Source organism: Solanum verrucosum, unplaced genomic scaffold (genome assembly GCF_900185275.1).
Source record: "Solanum verrucosum unplaced genomic scaffold, falcon-dt-bn FXZP01000049.1, whole genome shotgun sequence".
NCBI lineage: Eukaryota > Viridiplantae > Streptophyta > Magnoliopsida > Solanales > Solanaceae > Solanum > Solanum verrucosum.
The window spans coordinates 6,409,345-6,427,988 of NW_026020221.1; the positions used below are offsets into that span (position 1 = coordinate 6,409,345).

General features: G+C 34.1%; 1 protein-coding gene and 1 pseudogene across 1 annotated transcript; both read left to right on the top strand.

The window, feature by feature from the left end:
- On the top strand, positions 1-7,692 carry LOC125831440 (F-box protein At5g07610-like; annotated as a pseudogene).
- A 2,283-nt stretch (positions 7,693-9,975) lies between these two features.
- LOC125831441 (uncharacterized) lies at positions 9,976-11,543 on the top strand. The gene is made up of 3 exons (XM_049510637.1): positions 9,976-10,363; positions 10,409-11,158; positions 11,509-11,543. Exons 1-3 carry the CDS (start codon positions 9,976-9,978, stop codon positions 11,541-11,543), a joined length of 1,173 nt encoding a protein of 390 aa, XP_049366594.1.
- The last annotated feature ends 7,101 nt before the right edge of the window (positions 11,544-18,644 follow it).

Consider the following 18,644-nt stretch of genomic DNA (forward strand, 5'->3'; position numbering starts at 1 on the left):
ATGACAAGGATGTTTGGCGTGGCTCACAAAACAAAACAAAAACTCAAGGTATGAAATTTTGTGAGGGGATTATAGGATGAGTTTCTCGTGAGTGTGGGGTCCTCGAGAACACGACAAAGATGTCTGGTGTGGCTCACCAAACAAAACAAAAACTGAGGCGTGAAATTTCGTGGGAGAAATTATAGAATGAGTTTTCTCATGACTACGGAGTCCTCGAGAATAATTTACACAATAAGCATGCACTACACCATTATAAAAGGAATGATATTTCTAAAAGAAAAGGAAAGAGATATAAAGAGATTCATATATATTTTGATCCTCAAAAATTAAGTATAAGTAGGAAATCCTTGGAGCAACGATCTATATCTTATGAGCAAAGATGTAGTTATTCTTGGAACTCCATTAGTCGAAGGTGAGATTCTACCTTCAATTTTCTATTACAAATTTAATAATTTTCATTATAATGTTAAAATCTACTCATTCCTTTTACATCTATTTTTAATTGTTATATGAGCTAATTGTATTTTCTTGTTACTACAATAATAATAATAATAACAACATAATAATAATAAATCATACAAATCTCTTCTTTTATTTCAATTTATGACTTTAATTACAAGTTAAATGTTCAAACGACAAATTAAATAAGATATTAAAACTCTAAACTTTTTCAATGGTAAAATAATTAATTGTAGAACTTGATTAAATTACAGATCTATGTATATGAAGGATAAATTATTTATTTATAAACCCTTTGATTTGATTTCTTTCTTTTTCTTTTTCTTAAAGTAATTAAATATTTGTTTCTCTATTCATATGTTCTATTCATATCATATTATTTGGCATATATTGATCTGTCACACTTTTTAAAAAAAATATTCAAGTAAAGACATATTTTACTAAACTAATCTTATTTATGATGTTTTGAATTTTTTTTTGCTTAAACGAACACATAAAATGAAAAAATATTTTTAAAATAAAGGTCAAATAAAATAAAATGGCGAGAGTATCAATGTTAACTTTATTAAAGGTCTAATATTTCTTATAAAAATAAACTTGGGAAATCAGATAAGATAATCATCCACCTCTTTTTATTTATTTTTATTTGTTATGAAAGTTTGAATCTTCCTAATAAAAAAACTTTTTTATTAGAATTTAAGTTATAACTCTCTCTTCTTTTAGGTATTCACTATTCAAAATTGATCTACATAGATTCATGTTGGACATATTCACTAACGGAGATAAAGTGGATCTACAAGAAGTTCTTCATCCTTGTCACTCGAATTCGAGATCTCTAGTTAATAGTAAAGGAATTTTATATCTCTTCACACGACTTTTCTGTAAGTTTTAATATATCAATTTGTTTCCCTTTCATCAATTTGGTACCAATTGCTCCATCTTTTCTTCAAATTTATCTTATTAATTTTTCTATGATGTAAAATTTTTCATTTCCCGAAATTAAAAAAAATGAATTTTTTTACATATTATGGAAAAATGATACGCGCCCAATCAGTTATCAAGTTTACTGTTAAAGCAGAAAACTTAAAATTCTCCACCATAAACATATTATGTTTTATGTTTATGGTTTATTTACATACAAAAATATGTAACCTAACATACGGATAAATAAGGAAAAATTACTTAAATACACAACTTAATTTATCATATTTTCCAAAATTCCTTACCATTTTAAAAAAATCCTTATTTTCCTCACTTTCTCTCCTAATCTCTGATACACTCCTCAAACTCTCCACCCACATCGCTTAATTTCCCCAAAATCAGCCCAACTTCCCCAAAATCATGATTAACTTTATCAATTTCAAATTCTAAATAAGGTAGAAAAAAATTGTATTCATACCTATCAGTATTCTTCACAAACACGTCTTTATCAGTGGGAATGGACAAAGATTTAGTAGTGGTTTTGCCCTCATGAATAACCAGGAATTCAAACCAATATTTAATGCCAGTATAGACGCAATTTATTTCACATTTGAAGCCAAGAACAACTCGAGTTTGATAATTTTATTGACCAGAGAGAAAAATGCAGTTCTTTAGATGGACTAATTCTACCAATTGCTGGGAGGAACTGAAGACACTAAAATAAGGACATATGTGACCAGTATAGCACTTGTGGACCTTGTGGAGTTTATAATGATAGAGATCTTCCATGTAAGTGTCCTGATGGTTTCATAGCTACATCACCAAATGATTGGGACAAGATTGTTTACTGTTTTTCTAAAATTTTAATGTATCAGAAAAGATGAACAAATCAGAAAAGATGAACAACACAAAATCGAAAAAAAAGTCATCAATCTTGTCCCAATCATCTGGTGATGCAACTATGAAACCATCAGGACACTTACAAGAAAGATCTCCATCATTACAAACTCCATAAGGTCCACAAGTGCTATATTGATCACATATGTCCTTATTCAGTGTCTTCAGTTCCTCCTAGCAATTGGTAGAATTAGTCCATCTCAAGAACTGTATTTTTCCCTCTGGGCCAATAAAATTATCAAACTCTAGTTGTTCTTGGCTTCGAATGTGAAATAAATTGTGTCCATACCGGCATCAAATAGTGGTTTGAATTCCTGGTTATTCATGAGGGTAGAACCGCCACTGAATCTTTGTCCATTCCTACCGATAAAGACGTGTTTGTGAAGATTACTGATAGGTCTGATTTCAATTTTTTCTACCTTATTTAGAGTTTGAAATTGATGAAGTTAAGCATTATTTCGGCGAAAATGAGTTGATTTTGGGGAAATTAAGAGATGTGGGTGGAGAGTTTGAGGAATCTATCGGAGATTAGGAGAGAGAGAGAGTGAGGAAAATAGAGATTTTTGTAATTTTTTAAATGGTAGGAAATTTTGGAAAATATGATAAATTAAGTTGTGTATTAAAAGAAGTTTTTCCAAATTTTAATTGATTTGGGGTTTTCCATCCAATTGAGGGGCACAAATGATGAAATTAGTAACGTCGGGGTTAAGAATAACTTCATTAGTTTTGATACTTGATACAAAAATTCTACCAAATGTATCATTTATCATGTATCAGGTGTTGTTATGTATCTTCTACCTTATTCAAATTTACAAGGATATGTATCCGTACACAGTACCAAATCATATTCGTGCTACATAAACCTTACTATTTTCTTAGCTAAACCTATGTGGTTAAAAAATTTCATATATGAATCTGTCAATACTGTCTTTTTCTATTATAAATAGACAACTAAGAAAATGATACATAACAACATGTCATGACTACATAATAGCAATCTTGACATACAACAACGCATCTGATACTTATTAACTTACATGATACATTAAAGTGTCACACAAGTATGTATTAGATTCATATATGGTATACATAAATGTTATTACCAAAAGTTTGTTTAGTTTTAGGCAAAATAAGAAGATCTTGCAACTATGTATCTGATACAATAAATATGGAGCACATTAATACATATATTAAATAATGTATTAGATACACAACATAAAGAATCATGTACACATCATTCTGTCTTTCAAACAGTGTAATATCAAATAAAGCTTTTTATCAAACACAACTGCACAAATTGTGTGTTAGATACACAATAAATGGAACACAATATTACATCTACTAAATCATATAGATGATACATGATAGAATATATCGGATACACAACATTATATTCTTTCATGAACAAATACATATTTTTTTAGGCATCATACGTAATTTCGAATTTATACTAAGTGTATTTGATACATAGTAACTACCACACACTAATGTATTGATCCCAAACCTAACATCTTATATGCAACAATTACTAATTTAATCTATCTAGTAGAAATACAACACTTATTAATCTAAACAAGATACATAAATAGTAATGTATTGATAAATCTATCCATCTCAGAAACAAAATTCAAAAAATGATTACACAACATTATAAAAGGTATGAATGATCCCTCAAAAACTATGCATCTCTTTAACCATTTTGTATGTTGTATCAATGCATAACTGATACATTGAAAATCCAGACTCTTGTTTCTTCACCTCAACGATGTATCAGATCTCCAAATTTTTTCTCAACTTATCGATCTCTAATTCAGCTATAATGGCTGATTTAAAATTCACAAAACCAATATTTTGACCAACAACAATTCCATCACTTTTGTATAGTTCATACCTCACCTCACTTTCTTGAATTCCAGAGTGTCTCAACAAGATCAACATGTTCATGTTGTATCAGTTGTCACACCCCAAGCCTACACCCTGGGCGTGATTGGCACTCGAGAAATATTGATGGCCCAAAGAGAACCCTTAGCTGGCTTAACTCTTAGCGGAAGGCTTAAATGACAAGAAAACAATCTCAAAAGATAAACTCATGCAAATGTCTTGAAAGAAACATTCAACTAGCCAAAATGGCAACTCAAGTCTCAACATCAATACTAAAATGGAAAAGACTCATAAACTAACAATCACTAACTGTCTATGAAGCCTCTAACAACTCAGATGGATGTCAGGACAAGACCCACGACATCCTAATGAACTAAAATGATAGTAATAAAAAGGGGATCCTTCGGAAGCGAGGCACACCAACAATGTCACTCCCCGAGCTTACACCCTGGACGGGACAGGGCACTTGAGAACCATTGATGGCCCCAAGCGAACCCTTGGCATGGATTAACTCTTAGAGGAAGACTTACTCATGATAAAATACGTTAAAAAGTAAACTGAACTGCTCAATAGATAACTTAGAATGTATTAAATAACATTGAACTTAGCCAAAGTGGCAACTCAAGATTCAACATAAGCCAATAACAAGATAGTGACAAATGAACTAACTAACTATCTATGAAGCCTGTAATAAATGAGATGGATGTCGGGACAAGACCCACGACATCGTAATGAACTAAAATACTAAAAAGCAATAAAAGGGGATCCTCCGAAAGCAAGGAGGGTTACCAACAAACTCTGAAGCTCAACTAGAATCAACGATGCGCTAGATGCTGATCATGGTTACCTGTATCTACATCATAACAACGATGCAGGCCAAATGGACCAATTAGGAAATGCCATGTGGCTCTTTTTTTAAAAAGAGTCAACATTGATGTTAGTTCTGTTAGTTTGAGGGGTAAGTCTAATCCAAAAAATAAACATTAAGGGTATTTTTGGACCCAAAGGTGGAAGGAGCGTATTTATGAATCATTTCTCAAAGTATAGGGGTATTTTTGACCCTTTTCCGTATAATGAATTGAGAGGCCATCAAAAGACTTTCAAAATTCTCATTTAATCTCAAGTATATTTTCTGATCCCACTTGTCAAGATTACATAAAACGAAGAGTCCATAATATTGCTCTCTTTATTTTATTTTCCAACTTTGGCCATTAATTTTTCGTGTTGGGAATATGAAGATTGCGACTAGGAGTGTCAAAAGAGCTTGTCGAATATGAGTCGATCGAAAACGAGTTAAATAAAAATGGGTATAATACTCGAATTGACTCATATTTTAAATGGATAAAAATGAGTTACCCAATGAGTAATATGGATATCCATATTTACCCATATTAATATTATAGGGATCATATTAAAAGCTTCAAAACCAAAAAATACTCTTCACCCTCAACCTCAACCCCACCCCAACCCCACCCCACCCACCCCCATGAAAAAAATACTTAGTACTTTTTAAATTTAACTTGCCCACCCCCACCCCCAACTCCAACGCATAAAAAAATAAATTTATTTTTTTCAAAGAAATTAAATTTATTTTTTACTACTTTGATCACCCCACCACCACTACCCCCTTCTAGTCCCCCCCACACCCACTCACCCCAATGCCTAAAAAAATAATATTTTTTTTTTGTTTTTCAAAAAGAAATTAAATTTATTGTTTATTACTTTGATCACCCCCCACCCCCACCCCAGCCCCTAAAAAATTAAATTACTTTTTTTATTTGTTTTCTAAAAGAAATTAAATTTATTTTTTACTACTTTGATCACCCCCACCCTTCCAACCCCACCCAGCCAGCCCATTCCCCAAAAAAATAGATTGTTTTTCAAAAATAAAGTTGGTTTTTTTCCTTTATCCCACCCATTCCTACCTCGACCTCCTACACCTTAAAAAAATATTAATGTCACTTTTATTTCTTTGATAAATGAGTCTCGTTTACCCATTTAAGTACCCACTTTTAAATGTGTAATATGAGTATGACTGGTTTTTAACCATTTTTAAATGAGTTGGGTACCCAACTCATTTAAGATGGATAATTTGAATGGATACCCATATAAATTACCCATTTAGAATTTACTACTAAAAATGCAAGGCATTAAACTCAAGATCCCGAAATTTTCAGATTTAGTGCAGCCATCATCAGTTCGAATAGTTCTTTCAATTGATGATCTATTAATGGAAATTCTTTTACGCGTACCTATAAGATCCCTTCTTTGTTTCAAAACCGTATCCAAATGTTGGCTTTCAATCATTACTCATCCACATTTTTCTGTCCTCTGTCAACCCAATCCAAATCGCGCAATAGGCCTTTTCTTGACCTGTCCTTATTCTCTTCCAGCAAAACCCCAGTTCGATTATGTTCATTTTGATAAGAAAAATCCCCCAAAACCACCATTTAAGAATCTCAAATTCATTAAAGACTCTTCTGGTATTAGTGCTCTGCAATCTTGCAATGGATTAATGCTCTGTTCCAACTCCCCTTTGCGTCTAGCTAAAACAAATTACTATGTTTGCAACCCCACTACGAAACATTACACAGCACTTCCAAAATCAGTTCTTGAAACTGAAAATTCTAAAATTCATGGTATAAGCTTAGCTTTTGATCCTGCCAAGTCTCCTCATTACAAAGTAATATGTGTTCACGATTTTGTTTCGTCTCCTCAACATTATCAGATTGAAATCTACTCATCTCAAACAGGTTTGTGAATTTCATAAGTATTCTCTAAAATATAAAAAAGTTACAAAATTATTTTTGTCACAGTAAAGTAACTTACTAAACTCTACCTATTTGTCATAGACTAGAATGAAAGATGTGTTTTTACTAATTTAATATTTAATTAAGCGAAGCATATGACAAAAAGTAGTTGTGTTATTTTTTTTGTTATAGTGGATAAAGTTTAATGACTACACGTGAAATTAACTCGAAACAGGGACATGGAGACTATCAGGTGATCCATTCATTGCTGATGTTAATTTCTCCAAAGGGGTTTATTGGAATGGATCAATTTACTGGATTAGTACTATTGGAAACTTGACTTGTTTATATTACAATCTTGATTTTGAGAGGTTAGGGGTAATGCCAATGCCACATTTTCCAGATGATCAAGGAACAACTATAACATATTTTGGTGAATCTTGTGGCCATTTGCACCTCACAAAAATTTCATTCAACACAATTCGATTTGATGTATACGAGATGAAAAGGGATGATTCTAAATGGTTTGTTTACAAGGTTGATTTTGAACATCTTGTTCTTGAGTTGAATTATTGTAATTTTACGATATTATCTCTGGTTCGAGGTAAACGAGAAGAGGATGCATTTCTGGTTCTGGCAGCTGTTTATGATGATAAGAATGAAGTACAATCTTATAAACAACACCTTTGAGAAATTTTGTGATTATGATGTTGACGATGAACGAGTTTTTTATTGTAGTACAATTGGTGCTTTTGAGTATATTGAGTCTTTGTGTTGTGTTTGAATCATTTGCATTTGTATTTGCATTCCTCTTGTATTAGTAAACTCATAAAATTGTTTGTTTTCATATGTTATATTTGGTTTTTGAGTATATTGAGTCTTCATGTTGCCTATAGTTTCGCGTATGGTTGCTGAACTTTACCCTTGTATCAGTAAAGTTATAAAATTAAATTAAATTTGAGAGAGGAGTTTGATTGTTTACAGATGAAGCCAGACAACATTTAAGTTAACAAGCAACTCGAGCTATGCAATAGGTATAAAACGACTTGTACAATCAAAGTGTTACTCTTAGTCAGAAACCACGTAGCAGCTAAGGAGCCAAACTTAAGGGGTATGGGATATTGACAAGCCAAAGTTTTCTCTACAGAAATTTCGAAGTATACTACTAGAGAGGTGCATTGTTCGAGAATATGAAGATTTTTCCTTTTGGACACACCAATTTTGAGTTGTAAAAGTGCAGAATACAGCACTAGGACTAGGACTAAGACTGCAAAACCTTATCAATGAAAAGTCTACTAGTATCCGTTCTGAGAAATATCACTTTTTGCAGAAAATAGAATCTTATCAATGAAATAAGCAGAAACAGTGATACATAGCAAACATATCGTTCATCAGGTATCAATTATCATCAACTATAGTCATCAACAAAAATAACAAACCAGAAAATTATCTAGATAAAGTAGGCAGGACCCCCAGAATGATTCAAAGTAAATAATCCTAGACCGACTTATCCTCAAGAAGATAAAAAATGTCTACAGCCATCTAATGGAAATTTGAGTCAAAGCTAATATTCGGTAGAAGAAGAGTGAAAAACAGACCCCAAAACAAAGATTTTTATGCCTGAAGTGCTACATTTTGATTGATTACGAACAAGATTGAGCAACTAAAGTGATAGACACATCCCTATATATCTACTGGCCTATGTTACTCATTTTAATTTGCTTCCTATCCAGAATGGATTGTCGAACAAATGATCAACTGACGGTAGTGGCAACTTCTCAGAAGTCCTACCTTTTACCATTAACTCAGCTTTACAAGGCATGTAAAGAACCAAATATGGTAACTGATTATTCCCTTCACTTGTCATAAGAGAAAGCACAGCAAACGTAAACTCAAGAGAACTAAGTCCCTGACAACTACAAATCATTTCTCGAATTGCACATGAAGTTGGTTCACGTCGATCAAGGCAATATTTTAGGCTCCAAGAAGAGTATTCATTTTCCAATACAAAGACATTAATATGATGTGGATCACTGACTGAAGAGCCAACCAGATGTAAATTCCCGCAGACGCATCCACAGTAATACTGCTCATTCATTTCAGGCAATTGATAAGAGTGGAAAATTTCCTTATCAATATCAAAATAACAAAAGCTATTTACCCCTTTAAAGATCCAAAAGATAGCTCCATTGAAGAAAACTCCCTTACGTTGTCCCAAATAGCTCAAAAATGCTTTTGGAAACTGGACTCGTGATCGCCTCCATGAGTTGGTATCTGAAGAGTATATTTCAATAGGGAGACAATAAAATAAACTATCTTTGGGATTACTCGAGAATTGGATCCCAACATTTATAAGTTTGTAATGAGGCGATATCGAATGATCAAAATGCCAAACTCATGTCTAGTGACCCCACATTTGGACTCGGAAGAGTATGGAATTCCTTTGTAGTTGAATTACACATAATGTACTCATCGAATATCCTCTTACGACAAAGAAGTAAACCACCACAACAATTTAAAATTACAACATCATCAAAGGGATCATCTTTCATTATAAAATCAAAGAATCTAATAGAAGCTTTAGATTTTGTTTTTGATGAAATATAAGTTAGTTAGTTAAAGTTCACAAAATTAGTTAGCATTGTTACTGCTTCACAGAGTTAGTTAGTTAGAGTTGGTTACAGAAAGTCAGATTTTGTATAAGTTGGTTAGCTAGCTTACAATTCGTGTATCTATATATACAGAGTCACATGTAACAATCACCACTTAATTTTTCATTCAATGAAACAGTTTCTTTTCCATTTAGCTCTTCCAGAACTTTCTTCTTCCTTTCTCATATGAACTTGATGTTCATCAATGGAGGAATTTAATTGTTTGGCATCACAATGTGTTGATTTTCTCATGGTATCAGAGCACAGGGCATAGATCCTGTTTCCTTTCCGCATCTACAACAGTCTGTGAGCTTCAATTCTCAAAGTTTTTTTTCTTCGAGGTTCTTTTGCTGTTTCAATTTTGAGTTTCAGTTGTTGTTCCTCAAATTGAATTTGTTACTCGATCTCTTTTCGATATGGTTGATCAACAAGTTGATCCAATTCCAAGTGGTTCTACATCCACAGTTAGGATTGAGATTCCTAGTCCTTTCTATCTACACCCTTCCGAGAATGCAGGTTCATCTCTATTACTTGGAGTTTTTGATGGTACTGGTTATAGATCCTGGAGGAGAGCTGTTCTTAGGGCCTTGTCAGTTAAGAGCAAGATAGGTTTTATCAATGGGGAAGTTGTAAAACCAAATCCAGATGATCCTAGCTTCCAGCAGTGGGAGAGGTGTGATGATATGGTAACCTCTTGGATTTTGAATTCCTTATCACCAGATCTAAGGGATAGTCTGCAGTACGTTAACAATGCACAGGAATTATGGGCTGAATTGGAAGAAAGGTATGATCAGACTAATGGCTGTAAGCTGTACTAGCTTCAAAAGAAGATAAATGATCTTGTCCAAGGCACCTTGGATGTTACTGGATACTACACAAAGATGAAGAAACTTTGGGAAGAGATGAGCACTGTCGATGTAAGCTCTCAATGTAGTTGTGTTTGCACTTGTGGTGGTAAGATAAGGTTGGTCAAAGCTGAACAAGATAGAAGACTTATACAATTCTTGATGGGACTGAATGAAATGTACACTGTCATCAGAGGAAACATTCTCATGATGAGTACCCTGCCTAGTATGGCACAAGCTTTTGCCATTTTGTCTCAAGAGGAAAAACAGAGGGAAGTAAGACCTCACAACCACACAGCTTTGGACTCAACTTCACTGAATGCTCTTGCCAGTAGTACAGGATCTAAGGGAGGCCCCAGAACAAACTACAATTCCTCTAAAGGGAGCACAGGAGTCTCTGGGAATTTGAATAACACAAATGTGTTTAGAGGTAATTCTAGCACCAGCAGGAGTTCCTTGTTTTGTGATTTCTGCAGGAGAACGGGTCACACAAGAGAAAGATGCTACAAACTTCATGGATATCCATCCAACTCAAAGTTTTCCAAGGGGAAGAGTGTTGGTTCTGCAGCAAATATGTGCACCTCTGAGAATGATAGGAACCACTGTGAAGAAGACCCTGAGTTGAGGAAACAAATGCCTTTGAACTTGTCCAAAGATCAGTATGAACAACTGCTCAATCTTTTGGGATTCCTGCAGGTTGGACATGGAGCTCCTAACTCAGACAACATGCTAAGTGGAGCTGTGAATCTGGCAGGTATACTTGCTTGTTACTCTTCCATTACTGAGATAGGTGATCTTTCTTGTAGATGTATAAAATTAACTGCTGACTCTTGGATCATAGACTCGGGAGCATCACATCATATGACCTACAATAAAAACACTCTCCCAAACATTAGACCATTACCATATCCTTTCCTTATCAGCCTACCTAATGGTTACAAAGTTAAAGTGACTGAGATTGGTGATGTCTGTTTAAGTCCAGTTTTAACTCTACAGAAAGTGCTTTTTGTTCCTAGTTTCAAGTTTAATCTAATATCAATTCATTGTCTAGCATTTCAACTCAAAGGTATGGTAAGCTTTAACAGTTTTTCTTGTTTACTGCAGGGCCCTTCTCTGAAGAGCCCTCTAGAACTTGGTAGAGCCAAGAATGGCCTATATTTCCTGTGTTCAAAGTGCCACAACTGTTGTTCATCTTCTACTAAGAGCAAAGGACCTCATGTCATTTCCAATCATTGTACTTTTGTTCCCTCTTTAGTAAAATGTAATGAGTTTTCAACATCATCTACTGTAAGAAATTGTCCTGTTGATAATAAAGATGATTGTCCCAAACCTGGTTCTTCTTCATGTCATCTTACTGATTGTTCTTCTTTTATTGCTAAGTCTGATAACTCTCATACAGATGAACTCATATGGCATGCTAGACTAGGTCATGTACCTTTTGTAAAAATGAAAAGAATTCCAACTATACCTGTTCCTTTCTCTACCAAACAACCTTTCACTTGTGCAATATGCCCCATGGCTAGACAACCTAGAATGCCATTCCCAGACAGCACAACTATCACTAGTAAAGTTTTTGAGTTACTTCACGTTGACCTATGGGGACCATATCACATTCCTACTCATGATGGTTATCACTATTTCTTAACCATGGTAGATGATTTCACTAGATCAACTTGGACACAACTGCTGAGGTGTAAAAGTAATGCTCTACAAACAATCAAGGCTTTCATATGTCTTGTGGAAAATCAATTCCAGACCAAATTGAAGACCATCAGGTCTGATAATGGTCTGGAATTCACCTCTACTGAGGCCACTCATTTTTTCTAAGAAAAGGGAATAATACACCAGAAATCTTGTCCATATACACCTCAACAAAATGGCATAGTTGAAAGAAAACACAAATACCTCCTTGAGACAGCAAGAGCCCTCTTATTTCAGTCTAAATTGCCCATGAGGTACTGGGGAGAGTGTGTATTAACAGCCACATACCTTATTAACTTTACAGAATAAAACTCCCTATGAACTACTGTACCATACACCACCTACATACTCTCATCTTAGAAGTTTTGGATGCCTATGTTTTCCCACTACTTTAAAAGCTCACAAGGACAAGTTTGAACCAAGGGCAACACCACATATTTTTGTTGGTTATCCTTTCAATACAAAAGGTTACAAGGTCTTAGATTTAGCTACCAAAAGAGTCCATGTATCTAGAGATGTTATTTTCCATGAGTCTGTGTTTCCTTTTGTACTTGCTCCTGATGGTTCTAGTTTTCCTTCTATTTTAAAGCTTTTAATTCATCACTCCAACACTTCTACTTACACTCCATATTCAACAAGCATGTTTCCTAATGATGAATTACTGGACTTTAACACATCCCATGAAGTCCCCACTAATCAAGTAATCAATGATATTGCTGAAAACACAACCTCACCTGCAGGACAAAATACCCATTCACCATTAACCACCACACAATCCATGTCTGCACCTGTTCCATCTTGTGATGTTGTACCTACCCTTAGAAGAACAACTAGACCACTTCATACTCCCACTTACTTGAAAGAATATAATTACACCCTACCTAACCTACATTCCACTACACGTACCTCCAGCCCACATCACTCCCTCACTTCTTTTGTGTCCAACCATGATAGTGTTTGTTTCACCTCTTTATGTTCTGATAGTCAGCAGTTTATTGAAAATATATCACATGACTGTGAACCTTCTTCCTATGAAGAAGCAATCTTGTATCCTGCCTGGCAGAAGGCAATGACACAAGAATTTGAAGCATTGTATGCAAATAATACTTGGGAACTGGTCCTCCTACCCAAAGGGAAGAATGCTATTGCCTGTAAATGGGTATACAAAATCAAACACAAGGCAGATGGTAGTGTGGAGAGGTTCAAGGCTAGGCTAGTAGTTAAAGGGTATACTCAACAAGCTGGTATATACTATAATGAGACTTTTTCTCCTGTGGTTAAGATGACTACTATTAGGACCCTTATCACCTTGGCTGTCAAGAGGGGATGGAATCTGTATCAATTGGATGTTAATAATGCTTTCCTTCATGGTGACTTGAATGAGAAAGTATATATGACATTCCCACAAGGTCTTGCAGTGGACAGTCCACATATGGTGTGCAGACTGAAGAAATCATTGTATGGTTTGAAACAAGCTAGTAGACAATGGTATGAAAAATTGGCCAGCAGTCTTTGTTCAAAAGGATACATACATTCAGATAGTGACTATTCACTATTTTATAAGAGAAAGGGAGCTTCTTTGGTGTTTGTTGCCATATATGTAGATGATATGATCTTGACTGGAACTGATTTGGAGGAAATCAATTCTTTGAAATCCTTTTTGCATGATCAGTTCAAAATAAAGGATCTAGGTAGACTACACTATTTTTTGGGGTTAGAAATATTGTACAGGCCTGATGGAGTTCTCATTTCACAAAGGAAGTTTACCACTGACCTCTTGAAGGAGTTTGATTCTTTCAACTGTAAAGTTGCAGCCTCACCCCTTGATTGTACTGAAAAGTTGAAAGCCACAGATAGGAAGCCATTGTCTGATCCTACCTATTACAGGAAGTTGATAGGAAAACTTAACTTTCTTACAAATACTAGGATAGATATAGCCTATAGTGTGCAGAGTCTCAACCAATTTATGCAAACACCCAGAGAACCACACTTGAAAGCAGGTTATCACGTTCTTCGATATTTGAGACAAGATCCTACAATGGGAATCTTCATTTCAAACAAACCTGACCTTACTGTTAGTGCCTATTGTGACTCAGACTGGGCTGCTTGTCCTGATTCAAGGAAGTCAGTTAGTGGTTATCTAGTGCTTATGGGTGATAGTCCTATCAGTTGGAAGTCTAAGAAACAAGCCATAGTTTCTTTATCCTCTGCAGAAGCAGAATACAGAGCTGTGAGATAGGTCATAGGAGAGCTAGTATGGTTTGAAAGGTTACTGAATGAATTGTGTGTGCATTGCTCCTTGCAAATACAGGTTTTCTGTGATAGTCAAGTTGCAGTACACATTGCCAAGAATCAAGTTTTTCATTAAAGGACAAAACATATAGAGATCGATTGCCATTTTGTTAGGGACAAACTTCAACAACGCCTGATCACACTTCACCACATCTCCATTGATTCACAGTTGGCAGACATTTTTACAAAGGCTTTAACTGGAGTTAAACATACTACACTATTAACTAAGTTGTCTATAAACTCACTTACTTCCAACTTGCGAGGGAGTGATGAAATATAAGTTAGTTAGTTAAAGTTCACAGAGTTAGTTAGCATTGTTACTGCTTCACAGAGTTAGTTAGTTAGAGTTGGTTACTGAAAGTCAGATTTTGTATAAGTTGGTTAGCTAGCTTACAATTCGTGTATCTATATATACAGAGTCACATGTAACAATCACCACTTAATTTTTCATTCAATGAAACAGTTTCTTTTCCATTTAGCTCTTCCAGAACTTTCTTCCTCCTTTCTCATATGAACTTGATGTTCATCAATGGAGGAATTTGATTGTTTGGCATCACAATGTGTTGATTTTCTCAGTTTTATCAAGAATGTAATAACAAGGGTAATCGATAAAAGGCGACTGTAGAATGAGTAGAGTTGGGAAAGATTGACGCTTCCAAAGAGAAGAAAAATGGGGATTGGAGACGAGAGAACTCCAACATTTCGAAACAAGTTTGAACCTGAAAAGAGGCCTTGAAGGAAGGAGTAGTAAAATCTTGGTTAAAAGATCATCACTACCTTAAATTTTTTCAGCACTATAAGACATGTTGATATGTTTGTATGAAGAACATATCTATTCAAACACTTACATATATATAATGAAATGGGAAGGATGAGTTCAGTCTCCAACAAGAGACTTTCAATATTCTCATCACAACATTTAATGGATTACAGAAAATGAAGAGTCCATGTTGTGTTTCCAGCAGAATCATTAATGTGCACAAAACACAATTCATTTAAGTTAACAAGCAACTCGAGCTATGCAATAGGTATAAAATGACTTGTACAATCAAAGTGTTACTCTTAGTGAGAAACCACGTAGCAGCTAAGGAGCCAAACTTAAGGGGGATGGGATATTGACAAGCCAAAGTTTTCTCTACAGAAATTCCAAAGTATACTACTAGCGAGGTGCATTGTTCGAGAATATGAAGATTTTTCCTTTTGGACACACCAATTTTGAGTTGTAAAAGTGCAGAATACAGCACTAGGACTAAGACTGCAACACCTTATCAACGAAGAGTGCACTAGTATCCGTTCTGATAAATATCACTTTTTGCAGAAAATAGAATCTTATCAATGAAATAAGCAGAAACAGTGATACATAGCAAACATATCGTTCATCAGGTATCAACTATCATCAACTATAGTCATTAACAAAAATAACAAACCAGAAAATTATCTAGATAAAGTAGCTAGGAAAGTAGGCAGGACCCCCAGAATGATTCAAAGTAAATAATCCTGACCAACTTATCCTCAAGAAGATAAAAAAAAGGCAACAGCCAACTAATGGAAATTAATTTGAGTTAAAGCTAATATTTGGTAGAGGAAGAGTGAAAAACAGACTCCAAAACAAAGATTTTTATGCCTGAAGTGCCACATTTTGATTGATTACCACTAAGATTGAGCGACTGAAGTGATAGACACATTCCCTGTATATCTAGTTATTTACTGGCCTATGTTACTCAAATTTTACAACCTATCCAGAGTGGATTGTCAAACAAATGATCAACTGACGGTAATGGCAACTTCTCACAAGTCCTACCTTTTACCGTTAACTTAGCTTTACAAGGCATGTAAAGAATCAAATATGGTAGCTTGTTATTCCCTTCACTTGTCATAAGAGAAAGCACACTAAATGTAAACTCAAGAGAACTAAGTCCCGGTGAAGTGTAAATCATTTCTCGAATTGCACATGAAGTTGGTTCACGTCAATCAATGAAATACTTTAGGCTCCAAGAGGAGTAGTCATTTTCCAATACACAGACATTAATATAATGTGGATTACTGACTGAAGAGCCAACCAGATGTAAATTCCCACGAACGCATCCACAGTAATACTGTTTACCCCTTTAAAGATCCAAAAGATAGCTCCATTGAAGAAAACTCCCTTACAGTCCCAAATAGCTCAAAAATGCTTTTGGAAACTGGACTCGTGATCGCCTCCATGAGTTGGTATCTGAAGAGTATATTTCAATAGGGAAACAATGCCAATTTATTTATTTTTTGAATCAAGAAATGGAACCCAACATTTATAACTCTGTAATGAGGCGATATCGAATGATCAAAAGCCAAACTCATGTTTACTGACTCCACATTTGGACTTGAAAGAGTATGGAATTCCTTTTTAGTTGGATTACACACAATGTACTCATCAAATAGCCTCTTACGACAAGGAATTAAACCACCACAGCAATTCAAACTTACAATATCATCAAAGGTATCATCTTTGATTATAAAATTAAAGAATCTAATAGAAGCCCTAGATTTTGTTTTAAAATGAATGTAATAACAAGGATATCCAAAAGGTAACTTCAGTATATTTTTTTATCCTACTTGTCAAAATTACAGAAAACGAAGAGTCCATATTGCTCTCTTTATTTTATTTTCCAACTTTGGCCATTAATGTTTATTGTGTTGGGAATATGAAGATTGCAACACTACCAACAAATAGTCTACTCATAAATATCACTATCAGCTGTGATACTTAATTTTCCAAGAGGAAAGCAGTGTTAGGGTTTTGCCCTGATTTTCTTTCTTTATTTGAAGTTTATTTATTTTCTTAAAAGAAAAGTCAAGTATTACCATAAATACTTGAATTTTTTCTGAAAGGAAAATATAATTTTCTTTCATATTTGGTTTATTCTTTCCTTAGAGGAATAATTTGGAGATCTATAAATTGAAGATCTCTATTCTCATAACAAAACACAATAATATCCACAATATAGTCGTTTAAGAGTCTTGTCTATGGGAGATTTAATCTCTCAATAGTTTTAATATTTTTTTTCTTTATATTAGTTTTCATATAATATATAATATTAGTTTTTAGTATAAGTTTTTGTCATCTAATTTATCAATCATATTATTTGCAATTGTAAGCTTCCGCATGATGCCCTATTCAACTTCATAACCCAACAAGAGCACATGATTCATTGATCTAATGCTTGAATGAGGTCGAAGACAAGCTCAAGTGGTTTCAAATCAATTTGTAACTAATTTGATGATAAAGAAGATTTTTGTCCAGCTACATCTGGAGAATAGATTAAAACCATATTTTCAACATTCCTGTTGCTGCATCTTTGAAAATAAAAATAAAATATTTTAAAACCATTTTTAACCCATATATTTTAAACTTTATTTTTAACTATGGCAAGCAAAAGTGATGAAGATTATGTGAAGAACGAAGATATCATGCAAGTGAAGAAGATGGATCAAGTTTTGTCAAGAAAATCCAGCCAAAATGGTAGATTTGTTAGGGTTTTTCCCTAATTTTCTTTCCTTATTTGAAGTTTATTTATTTCCTTAAAGAAAAATCAAGTATTATCATAAATACTTGAACTTTTTCTGAAAGAAAAATATAATTTTCTTCCATATTTGGTTTATTCTTTCCTTAGAGGAATAATTTGGAGATCGATCTATAAATTGAAGATCCCTATTATCATAGCAAAACACAATAACATCCACAATGTAGTTGTTTAAGAGTCTTGTTTATGGGGAGATTTAATCTCTCAACAGTTTTAATATTATTTTTCTTTATATTAGTTTTCATATAATATATAATATTAATTTTTAGTATAAGTTTTTGTCATCTAATTTATCAATCATATTATTTGCAATTGTAAGCTTCCCACTACTAGAAATTTGATATACAGCAACAGTTGAGTTACCATTGCAATAGGCTACTATACCATTGCATTAGCTCTAATGCTACGGTTTAGGCAAACGCTACAACAGATCGTGTAGCATTAGCTCTATAGCCACGGTTTTGTCCGACGGTTTATATAACTGTGGCAATAGGAACCCTTATTGCGTCGGTTTACACCTTAAGTATTACACCATGATTAGTTCTCTATTGGGACAGTTATTAACCATCGCATTAGACATTTATGCAACGATTATTTAAATGCTATGGCTACAATTTTCTCTTTTTAATCAACAACCATTTCAGTCAATTACCACGGTTTTTATTTGAGAATGCAACAGTTCTAAGC

Bases quoted from the DNA above. Each gene is read 5' to 3' on its own strand.
- LOC125831441 (XM_049510637.1), top strand. From the start codon at position 9,976: ATGGTTGATCAACAAGTTGATCCAATTCCAAGTGGTTCTACATCCACA. The intron at 10,364-10,408 runs GTAAGCTGTACT...ATCTTGTCCAAG, and splicing joins GTATGATCAGACTAATGGCT to GCACCTTGGATGTTACTGGA. The intron at 11,159-11,508 runs GTATACTTGCTT...TGTTTACTGCAG, and splicing joins TGGAGCTGTGAATCTGGCAG to GGCCCTTCTCTGAAGAGCCC.